This window comes from Hyperoodon ampullatus, assembly GCF_949752795.1.
Source record: "Hyperoodon ampullatus genome assembly, chromosome: 15".
NCBI classification, from domain to species: domain Eukaryota; kingdom Metazoa; phylum Chordata; class Mammalia; order Artiodactyla; family Ziphiidae; genus Hyperoodon; species Hyperoodon ampullatus.
In genome coordinates, this window is record NC_136928.1 from 59,928,192 (window position 1) to 59,940,690 (window position 12,499).

Sequence of the window (12,499 nt, forward strand, 5' to 3'; positions counted from 1 at the left end):
TTTAATTGGGAAAAGTGGTACCACAGTACAAAAAGATGAATGTGCAGCTCCATGAATAGGAAGGTGAAGGATATATTGCTGGTCAGTGTTGGAGGCCAGCATTAGGGCAGAAGTCCTTCTTCTGTCAGAACCACAGGCTTCCTCAGACGACCACATTCTCTTGAGAAATTTGAGACTCTACTAAACATTTTACTGAGATATCTACAGAATTTTTTAGCAGATAGGAGAACTTAAGGATCCACAGACCTGGGAATGCTACGTAAATGTTGATGAAGAACAAAACGTTTAAGAAGTCCTGCAGTCAATGTCCAGTAATTACTTCATTAGTCAGAAAAGAATACCAATTGAAAAATGCTCCACCTGTGGGGCATGACTGAAGCACGAAGGATAAAGGGAAATGGCTGGATGAACTTTTCTTTTCCCTTTAATAAGCTACAGTGCCTAAATTTTGTGTTGATCAGAAAGATGATATTAAATAAATGTTTATTAAAAGATCACCATAGTTTAAGTGGACAAAAAAATTCTTAGCAACAATTCCTTATTTTCTCTAAAAGGAGAATGACCCTATTACAAAAGGTGCTAACCTGCCCTCCTGTGTCTTCTGTCCACTACCTGCAGCTCCTCTCTTAGGCTCAACATCTCCTCTACAAGCTTTGCCCTAGCTGGGCTTCCTGGGCAGCAGAGAAGGCGGAGTTAAGTCTATTAATCCTTAGGTTTCATCCCAAGGAGCCCTAAGTGGCAACAGTGGTGTTCAACTAAAAAAATAAACCCTGTTCTTTCTCATCTTGGACAAATTAAGGGGCTGTAAAAGAAGATGGCCCCATGGGAAACCCTTGGTCTATAACTGCCCAAGTGACAAACTACAATCTGCTAAGTGAAATGAGAACCGAACACTAGGGTCTACGTATTTATATCAATATAATGAAAACAATGAATTAAATGAATGCTTCACACTCCTGTCATAGACTGTGCCATTTTCAAGCCCTAAGAGGGCTTTAACAGATTTGTTTGTTAACTCATTTATTCACCTATCCGTTCCTTCCTCCTTCTCCCATTCCCTTCTCTGTACTTCTCCCTCGGAGGCTGTCCTTGAAACATGTGCTAGCCAATGCAGTATTCGTTTGCCTACAAGAGTCAACTTGGTCCTTCTTGAATGTGTTTACTGACAGGAATACCAAGTGGAATCTATAATCCTCTAAGAGTTTTCTCTCCAAGGTGAAGTTTGGATGAATGCAGCCTTGGTTCTGAAGTATCATAACACTGCAGCAAGTGGTTGTAGGTACTATTATGATAATAATACTTTATTCTACATCAGCAGGTAAGCTAAGAAACAGCTCTACTTTTATTAATATCATATTCATATTTTAGGATTAAGAACAATGACGATTTATTAGTTTACTTGGGGAATTTTAAAGAATAACGTTCCCAAGCTAATTATCCAGTGAAAATTAGAATTACGGTTCCCCTCTCCCTGCTAAACTAGAATTTCTAAGAGAAAGAATAAAAACAATGCCTTTAAGATGCTGGGCAAGAGGTGATGGCTCTAAATCCCTTATAATTACCAGCACTATATAAACGTATCAAATGGAAAAGGTAGAGAGACTAAACTGGAAGGAACCAAGGCAGGAATGACAAAGCAAAACTCTGAAAGGTTATTTTTAAGGGAACAACTTGATATAAAGACAGAAGTAGAGTCTAAGACAGACACAAAAGTAACAAATGTGAAATGTCTATTTTCCCCCTAGAATAATCTGAATTTTCATGGGATTTGATTCAATAAAGAATATTTTAAAATACAAGTCATAGTTCTTATCACCAAGGAAATTCATAAGATCTACTGCTATTTTAAAGAATACTATAAACACAGACAAGCATCAAGGTAGGACAGGGAGGCGTGGCAGGTACGGATGCTCCATATTGCAAATCAGTAGCTGTCAATTCATCTTAAAGTACAGATTAAATAAGTTATCACAAAACCGTTGCTGTGACAGTGGTGCAAAGTTGAAGTGCTTACAACACTGGGACCTCATGACAGTTCCACTCCCTTTGGCAGTGTCCAAAGGCCCTTGCTATGAGGGAATCTCACCTAACAGGCCCAAAGTGTCATAACAAGGCTCTGGCCCATCTTCAAAAAAGAGTAAAACTTGATTCTTATCTTTGGAGATACCGCCTTTCCCTGCTTTCTGATTCCTCTAACAAAACAAGCATAGATATTCTGGATTCAGTACATTGCTGATTCATTCACAAACACACACACAACAGCCAACAAAAAAGGTAAGAGACGTTTCGTCAAGTTATAGATAATTAAGAATAGATCCCCTGAGTTAAGAAATACGTACAGATATCCAAACGGACAATACTTGTCACAGATTATGAGTCTGCACTTCTTGGGGCGTGGGCGGCACTGACAGATCTCACAGTTGTGGGCATCGGTTAGGAAGCCGAAGGGGCAGTCCAAGGTGCAGCCTCGTTTGAGGCCCGTGCAAAGTTCCTCCCCTGTGAAGACACATGGACAGCACGTTTCTTCCAAAGATGAAAGGAAGAGAACATTTGACACCTCAATGCCTTCCCCTAATCTTCCAATCTTCCACCGATGCAAATTTCTCAGCTCTACCACAGCATCAGCAACAGTTAAAAATTATAGATTGTGCTATTTCATGGTTATCAGAACCTAACTTCATGTTTTGGTACTAATATACACAATAAAGTCCAACTCTGAAAAACAGATTTCTGATGTGTACTCCAGACTGGGGCTAAAGAGCAAGCTGGCAACTACTATTTGAGATGCGGATAAAACAGAGGGCATTTTCTCATGAAATTTGTTCTCATCAGCCATTTCAAACCACTGATGACCATTTATTATACAAAATGTGAGAAGTGGAAACTTACATCCCAAATTTCATCACGTATTTTTGTTCCTACTGCATGCCTATGAGAAACACATTCTTAAAGGTTCACACACGTTTACTTTTATGAGTTTTAGATGTTACCATATAATACTTACTGCGTACCATATGCAGCATAAAGCATTGCTTACCCTTTCTTTAGAAGGTATATCTCTAATAACATAATACAAAGTGAAATAATCAGTGTTTCAATTAGATATTTTTTTCCCTACCGCTGACAAATATCCAGGTATTTAGATACACTTAGTTAACTGACAAAAAAAAAATGTATGTGCCAAATAAATACCTAGATTAATGTTTAACTATCCATTATTTAAAATGTTCAAACTCTCCCCTCTTAGCAGAATCTGGAGTGATGTTTAACTGTCCTCTGTTAGTCAGTTATAACTTATTATTGTAGAAGGGAAAAAAAGGAACAAAGAAATGGTGGCTGGCACAAGAAACTTCTATTAGCTTAATGGAAACCTTGTAAAGAAATTTTAAAAGGTGTGATGTAGGGCTTACTAGAGTAATACAGGCAACAAAAACGTTAAGGTAAATAAGAAAAGCATACTTGGTGATGTAACTAAAGCAAACTGAGACTTGTCTGAATTAAATGCAGAATTTGAAAGATAATCAAATTTAAATAAGTAGACATGAGGATGGCAAAAGTATGGCAATGTTTGATTATAGTTCTGTGTGGACTGGTAAAATGGGAAGCTGAGACTACTTTTGTTGAAATAATAAATGAATTTTATGTGGATATCCTTTAAGCATAAATATTGTAAATAATGCATAAGTTACTGGGAAAAACAGAACACATGTGTCCCCTCCACACACAAATCTTATAACCTAAAATTAAACCTTAACTACAATTAATAGGTGAAATGGGTTCATATTTTACATAAATATTTTAAGATAGCATCTTCTGTGAATCTTAGCTGGCAATACTTGCATATTTAATTTGCTATCTTTTAAAAAGGATAATGTGATTTATAGTATAATTTTCTACTTTGTCATCATCATAAACCTTTCAGTACACATATTTAATATAACCTCATGGGTCTGTATCATACTATGAAGCAACTGATTACTAATTTGCATCCTTAAAAGTGAAATTCTAAATGGCTCATTTAAAATTTTGTAATTATATGACTTGAAAGGTCATCATTTTTCATCTCTTTCCCATTATTAAGGGAATGATGAAGGAGGGAGAAGACTGTCATAGCCACATTTCTTTCTCTGACACCAAGATCTAAGTTGCGAATCCATTTTTCTATTGCAAAAATTTTAAGTCTTGACACCACCAAGTAGATTATGTTGAGAAATAGATGAACTAACAACACTGTGAGAACATCCCTGGGGATTAAATTCCTTGAAACTCTGAGTCTGAGCACCTTTGTGCCTTTATTTCTCTGATCCTGTAAAAAAGGAGTTTTTCTATAATTTTTAATCTAAAATGGGCTTCATCCTTAATGAAAGCTGTTGCATCACTAAGTTTAAAAAATTTGATATAAACTAAGTTTGTCTTTACCTCTGCTTTGCAGTGGAAGGGAATTTCAAGCAAAGGCTGCTATGTGTGAACAAAAACACAGGACGTTCATAGACTTTGGACTGGCTGTGACATCTTGGGCAGGTTGCCACAATGCTGCCCTGATTTGGGACTGCTCACTGCCCTGCTATCTCGTTTCTCCTCCCCAGCAGAAGGGAGCTCTAGGGCAGCGACCTATTTTCTTTATTTACACAGTCCAGGTGCTATCACGGTGCTCAGCATGGAGTGAGTGCTCAATAAATACTTGCTGAATGAATGAACCAATCAAGATTCTTGCTATTTACCCTTCTACTCTCATCAAGACTGCCACATTAACAGAAAAAAAAAAAGGATGAAAAAACTTACTGTTAGTACTGAAAAATTTCACAATACTGGCACTTGCTAAACATCTCCAAATACCACCTTCTAGCTTAGAAATAGAGAACATTAAAGATTTCAAGGTATTCCTAGATCCATGTATCAATTATGGATTTTTCTTCAGAGAAGTATAACGTCAAGGCAAACATTTACATAAAGAGCAGAACAGATAGATTAGAAACATCATATTCATAGATGGGTGGGAATTTTTAAGTTTGTTTGAAAAGTTTTAGTACATCACTGGAGGCAACCACAGAAAGAATGGTGGCTTTATGTTCATAATTTTTCAACATTATGACTTTGTTGTGATCTAAGAATGCTTTCTAATCTAGAGGGGAAAATTACCATTGAAGAGAAAGTGATAAATAATGGCAAAATACAGAGCCCGTGCATTATGGCTGGTCGATAGCAGCTATGCAGTAAACTCTGTTTATTCGGGAGAAAAAAAAGATGTTTTTGCTCCCAGGGCCAAAATGTGCCCCAACTGTGGGAAGCATCGTTTGTACTTTGTTGTAGTTGAACACCATGGAGCGTGCACACAGAACACAGTGTGATGGTGCCCCTAGAGTTGTGTTGTGCTTCTCTGCTGCAGGACTTCACACTCTTGGGTTCTGGCAATTCTCAGCAACATGCAAGCAGTTAAGGATACCATGAATAAAGTTCCTGAGACTGTTAAATAAAGAAGTGCAACACTGCAAATGGTGGTCCCAATATTGACCTTGATAAGTGTTTGTTCAGAGTAACAATGAAATGAAAACAGGAGCCTGCCTCCTTGTATATGATGCTGCGACCTTCTTTAGATGCTTGATCCAGATATATGTTTCATAAAAATTATGAAAGGTTTTTTCTCCCTGCTACCATTAATTTTCTATGTCTGCATTGGTTTCTAGTTAAAAGCACTATTAATCCCTAGAATTACAGATTGTTAAAACTGGAAGAGCAGTTACAAATAATCTGATGAAATCCACTTGATTTAAAAATGTAGATGATAAGATGCTAAAAGATGGATGCCATTTAATTCACATCGATGTCATTTACTACATATAGTGCCTATAGTAAGCTGAAATGTATTATGTATGTTTGACAGCAAACATTTTGGTTAAAAAGGAATGCTACTAACAGCTTGTACCAATGAAGTGTTAGATTTTTAGTAGCTTATCTAAATGATTTTAGCTTTAACTTTTGTTGCTATCATACATTCTTAAGCATTTTCTACCATGTTTCTTTTCTTTATTCTAAGTATGTCTTTGAAAACAGTTTAAATTCTCTATATGCCCTTGATGCATTACTTTGCTTAGCAGTGTTATAAGAAATGTTATTTCTTACAGGTTAAAAAAGAAAAGCTACAGTATGTTCAAATAAAAGAATCCTTTGTCATATACCTTGCATGTTCTTTTGAAGGACGTGTTTCTACTGGGTTTTGATTTCAATCTTCAAGTGACTGTCTATAATATGCTTGATTATATTGCAATAGCATTACACCATATTAGCATATTACCAATATTACCAACACATTACCAAGATTAGTCAGGGATAAGGTCCATTTTTAACTTTTTTGTACCCCTAGTTCTTGGTGTATAGTAGGCACTCAATAAATGCTAGATGAATGAAAGAAGGAATGAATGATCAGACAACAGGCCAGTAACAGGGGAGAAATATTTATTTGGCATTGGTCTTATTTTAAGAAAGAAATATTGATGCCAGTGGTCTATATATACAACGTCTAACCCCTAACGGAAAACTTGGGTATAAATGGTTAGGACCATTGCATGTGAAACAGTCTTTGGTGGGATGCAGAAAAATAACATAAAGGAGAGATTTAGACAAAATCCATACTTATCACATAGCTGCAATGGGAAAAAGAATATACTTAGCTATCCTTCAGTACCAGGGGCTTCCTTTTTTCTAAAACTAGGTGAAAGAGAGTGAGAATATTCGAGGGTTAAAATTAAAAGGCAAAAGGAAAGTTGTTTGTGCGCGTGTCCTCAGAGGACAGGAAGAACTGGAGTCAGGTTGGTGTCGGAACAAAGGAGGGAAACTGGGGGCTTTCCACCTCAGCTAGCTCTAGCTGACTCAGAAATGCATGTTATAAAACAGCTATCGTGTCAACAATTACCATATGTCAGGTAGTAAAGCTAGCTTTGCATTCACTACTTAGTCCTCAAAACAACCCATTACTTTGGTATTATTACCTGCCCTTTACAGATGAGGACACAGAGGCTCTAGGAAATAAAGTGACTTGCCCTGATCACCCAGATACAAGTCAGTATGATGCCAGAGTCTGGGAGGAGAGCTGGGTACATACAGTCACAAGAATCTGACAACCGAGGATGTGGCAGTTTGATTTAATTTGACTCACCGCCCAAAGGTGTCAAATAATCAGGATTGCTAATGGGAGGGGATGAGAGCAGAATGCTCTATGGCTCTGTCATATACTTTCCGTGTACTTTTGTGTATGATATAGACAAAATGACAAATTCCAGCTGACATAATATGCAATGGTCTCCTGTACATATTTCCTCCTATGTGTTAATGAAATGGAGGTGCAAAGCAGGTAGTATGCATGGATGTTCCTTTTACAAAGCCAGAAAGCAACACTAACACAAAGACAGGCAGAGCAGAATTTTCCTGATAAGTCTCAATTTGCAAAAAGCCAGTCGTATGCTTCTGACTTGCTTCAATGACAACTGAGGGAAATTGCTTCTTTGGATTTAACTACAAAGGGCTCATTGTGAATCCGCAGGGGTCTTATGTAGGTGTGCCCATGTGGCCAAAAGTTCATAATAGCAAAGCCCAGGTGAAGATGGTAGGCGGGGTGATAAGGCACAATGAAATCTATATTTTTAGACTTCAAAAAGTTCAGGAAAAAAAAATTAGGTATGCTCCCATGATCAGAAAGGATGTACAGCTCAAGAGATATGAGAAGGATTAAAATATAAACTCTTTGTGATACAATCACCAATTACCTTGGTGTCAAAAAATCAAAGTTGACCATTTAAGCCGACAAATATGGCTGCCAAAGCAGCTCCCTAGTAAACTTGGCTTTCCAAAGGGAGGTATAAAAGGCAGATAGGTGTATAACAGGGACTGGTCCTCCTCTGAACAGAAACAAGTGTAGGAAGGCAGATAGTCCCCGATGGGTGGAGGCTTATGGGAAATTTAAAGGTGTAAACAACCATCATCACAACAACAGTTTGATAACCTCCGTTTCAGCATCAAGTCCATCCCACAGACAGTGTGATGGTAACAAGTAACTGAGAAAATCGAATTAAGCAACTCCTACTTAGTATCTGTCTTCACCGAAAATATTCTTACAAAAGAAAGCATTGAATGATTAAGGTGAAGAGGAATACAGAGCCCAAGAAAACGGATAAATCAGAAAGTGGTCATCTCTCTACATTAAGTAATTCTAACTCTCTGAGTCCAGGGTAATTATACCCAGAGGCTCATGGAGAACCTGCTGATTATAGAAGGATTGTCCATATTTGGAGACATCAGAGGGAATGGAAAGAGATTTCAGAAAACTAAAAGAGGCCAAATGTCATTTCCAAAGGGACGAACGATTCTAACACTACAGGAACTAAGCTTGACATTCACAACTGAAAATTCTGCAGAAGGAATGGTTAAACATGGGATATGAGACATTTAGGAAAGAAAGCAATGAATACCAGGAGCCAGTATAGGTTCATGAAAAACAACCCATACCCTACTAACTTCGTTTTATGTTTAAAGTAGGGTTTCCAGCAAAGGAATGTTGTAAATAGAATGTATTTTGATTTCAGATAAGATACAGATCAAGAGTTTCAAGATTTCCTTGTGGAGATGGAGCTGATATGTTGTTAGCTGAATAACTCCATAGAAGAAGTGAGGATTATGTTCAAAGTCATTTTGCAGGAAGGTCTTCAGTGCTAACATGGCTCTCTCCTTGGTTCTACACAATTTAATTTATTTTAGTGCAATGATTTAGATGAGGACATGTAAGTTATGCTTATTTGATATAAGCTGGGAGGCATAGATAAAGTATGAGGTCACATCATCAAGATTCAAAAATATCCCAACTAGTTGGTAAATGGTTGAAAACTCTCAGGGTAATTTCTGGTTAAATTTGGCCCTGCATTTATATCATTAAAAAAAAAATCAAACGTTTAAATACAGAACAGATGAGAACCACCTATGTGCATCTGATGTAAAAAGTACCAACTGGTTCTAGTTGCTTATAACCTCAGTGTTAGCCAACAGTGTATAATCCAAAGAGCAAATGCTCACTTAGACCACAGAATAGCACTGCAGTGATCAGACCAAATTCTGCAATACTTTGTTTGTTTCTAGGCCACACATTTACATAAGGACCAAGAAAGTTCTAGAAACTATGTCACCTGGGGAATGACTAAAGATGTTTATTCTGGTAGAAGAATTAGAGGAATTCAAAATCGTTTTAAACATGAAGGGCAATTTTTTTTTCCAGTAAGAAATGCAATATACTCTATCACATTTCAGAGATCACGGCCTGGAGACATGATTGGAATCTACATGGAAGAGAGCTGGGATCAAGAAAGCAGAGCACATTCTAAAGACTATGGCTGCCACACATGGAATGTGACACCTCTGTGTGAGTGACCTCCTTGTCACTGATGACCCCGGCAAGGGCGGTACTGAGAGCTCCCTGGGTGTTTGGAAACATGTGCTCCAGAGTTCCCAGGGCTGCACCCATGATGCAGCCAGACATCAAGGAGTATCTGAATATAATGAAATGAGGGCAAAAACCGGAATAAAGGAGCAGCTCTTTTTCTCCAAATGACCATGTGTTTATGTTAAATACACTTTTTTTCCCTTCTTTCAGGTTGCTAAGGGAATGTCATGAATAGGAATGAAAGAAAAGATATTCAATCACACAATATGCTTTGACAATATTAGGCTCTGAAAAAACACAGTCTTCCGTGTACTCACTGTTTTTGCACTGACAAGTTCGACAACCATTGTGATCAAGTTTGAAACCATAAATGCAGTCCTTCTCTGTCAGGGTGCAGTTTGATGACTCTCCACACACAGGTGGATCAATTGTGATGTAGGTTGGTTCTAATAATAAAGAGAGAAAAAAAAATCAATGAAACATATGATTACCTCTTAGATGCTATTCAATCTTTGAAATCCCACACTATGGTAAGTCACAGGAAAAAACCTAATCAGTAATCTTCATCAAATCCTAGACTTTTATACTTTCATAATGTTGTTAACCCCTGAAAAAGAAATATTTTTATTTAAATTTTTGAAAATCCGGATGCTCTATTTCTTTACATTTGAGCAATTTATGCATTTTTGGGTACCCTCACCACTACAGAAGCAGACAAGAAAGGTTAAAATGAATTTAAATTGTTATTCTTCTATCTCCTCCTGATGTTTTCTGAGTTTATTTTTTATAACAATCAGCAAACAGCTTCCAGCTGTCAATTATCTCACTCTCCATTTTGCAATACTTCTGAAATCTATTAGCAACTTTTCAAGTTAATAAATCAGAGCTGTTTCTGAGACTTTAAAACATCTGAATTTCTTTGACCTTTTACGTGACACTCTCTCAATTATTATAGATGACATGACAGATCACATCATCTATAGGAGCTTATACTCAGGGCTTTAGGGAGTGGGGGAGAGAGACACAAGCACTTGGGAGGAAGAGAGAGCAGCCACCCTGAGACGAGATGCACAGAAGAAACCAAGGCCAGAGGTGATTTTGACCTTCACTGCCATGTTAATAATGAAGAATTGTTCTGGGTAGTAACAGTAATCACACACTTATGTAAAGTGTATTATGCGTCTATCTAACATCTGAAGTGCTCTTCATAAATGCCTTCAAGTTTTGGATCACAGTCGGAAAGAGATGGGTGCTGTCATTATCCCTATTTTACGGATGAGGAAATCCAGCATACTGACTTGTCCAAGGTCACAGGGTTAGTAAGTGGTGGACCCCAGATTCAAACCAGGTGTTCTGGCTCTACGGTCACGCTCTCAGCTTCTGTGCAATACAAAGCGCATTGTAATGGTACCTGTTTTGCAGTGATTGATAAGGGACAGTTTATACAATGTCAGACTGTGGAGAGAGTGTTGTCAAAGGGAACAAGGACACTGACATATTTACATAGCCTCTTTTCAACCCAAAGATACTACGAACTTCTTCAGAGTAAGCTGGTTCTCACAATATCTTTGTGAAGTGCTAAGTACAGAATGTCTCTACCTATGTTTTCACAAATGGAAAACATGAGGTGCAGAGAGGGTAAGTGGCTTATCTAAGTTTACATAGCAACCCAGTAGGAGGCTGGGAACAGAGCAGAACAGAACAGAGGTGTCTGACCTCCTGTCCAACACTCTATCCATTAGTCCACACTGTCTTCTCAAGTTTCACCTCTCGTTACCATGGAAGAGAGACCAAAAATAAGTGTTTTAGGTGCCACTGATAAGATCAAGTGTTCTACATTTTTATCCACCTGCTAAAAGAGGCCAGTGGTTCAACTCTTCACAGGTAGTGAGCAACTAGGACTTATTAAAGAGATGCTTTCATCAGCATTCTCCCAGTGAAAGGATGTGTAGCACATTCTCTCTTTTTATTACAGCACAGTTGGTAGAACATCTCCCTGAAATTTTTATCTAAGATTTCCACTGCTGTGAAATTTCTAATTTCCTTCAACGACTGAAGTATCCTTTCTGACAGGTAACTGTAAACATCAAAAAGTGGTTTAGTTTTAGTCAAGTTTTAAGACTTAGTGAATTAAATACAGTAGCGCTGCTTTCCTCCATTCTCTTAAAATTTACGGTAAATATCGCCGGTTTTTAAACCTACAGTCTTTCCTTTATCACTACTCTGGTTACACATCCAAGATAATAATTCTGTTTCGGCCTTTAGCCATAAGACTGCTGAGGTTTCGTCAAAATTATTCTAACCACAAATATAAGACAGAGCAGGGGACCTGGATCGTGTCTCAGTGAACCATACCACAGATGATCCCACTGAAGGAGGAGTTAGGTCTACATTCCAGAGAGTTAATAGCAAGGATCAGGGAAGGATTCTAAACTCTTTGTCCAGTGCTTTAGTGCATGGCTTACGGGCAAGGAAATGACTTGGGCACATCTACACAGACCCAAAGCTTGTATTCTTTACTGACATTTAAGTTTATGAGAAACTTTTGCCTCCAGAAAGTGTATGATGGAAAAATATGTATCTGGGCAGATGACACTGACACTGAAAATGGATAATAATCACAGGGCAGTATGGGATTTTATTTTCAGTGAATTTTAGGGATTTGTTAAGATAATCAATGGTGATGCGCATGCTATTTTTGGTACATACTATGATTAATGGATGGGATTAGGATTGTGCTCTGTGGCTAGAAAGTTAAAAAAAAAAAAAATTGGGTTGTTTGAGGATCAGAACCACAATACTGACAGTCCCACCCTTTATCCAAATGACTGTATCCGCTAGGTAGCCAGCTCCAGGGGTACATCAAGCACACATTTCTTCAGCAGAAGAAATACGTTCAACATGTTTCCCTATAACATTCAGGATAACAGCTTGAGCTAAGTTTAACAAATGGGAAAAAAAATGCATAGAAGGGCTATTTAAGTAGGTGCTGGTTCTACAACGCTGTGTTGTGAATATTTTAGGTAAAACAAGTCCTCCTGGATGTCTTCCAGGCCTCAGATGACCTGGCAGAAT

The 12,499-nt window shown here is 37.8% G+C and overlaps 1 protein-coding gene across 2 annotated transcripts in view; it reads right to left on the reverse strand.

Moving 5' to 3' along the window:
* CRIM1 (cysteine rich transmembrane BMP regulator 1) overlaps nucleotides 1-12,499 on the reverse strand; it is a gene marked incomplete at both ends in the record, with an annotated part of 206,790 nt that overhangs the window by 41,077 nt on the left and 153,214 nt on the right. For both annotated transcript variants that reach the window (XM_079721282.1, XM_079721281.1), the window contains 2 exons: nucleotides 2,340-2,496; nucleotides 9,742-9,870. In XM_079721282.1, coding sequence (XP_079577408.1) covers nucleotides 2,340-2,496; nucleotides 9,742-9,870 — 286 coding nt within the window. The remainder of the gene's footprint in view (nucleotides 1-2,339; nucleotides 2,497-9,741; nucleotides 9,871-12,499) is intronic.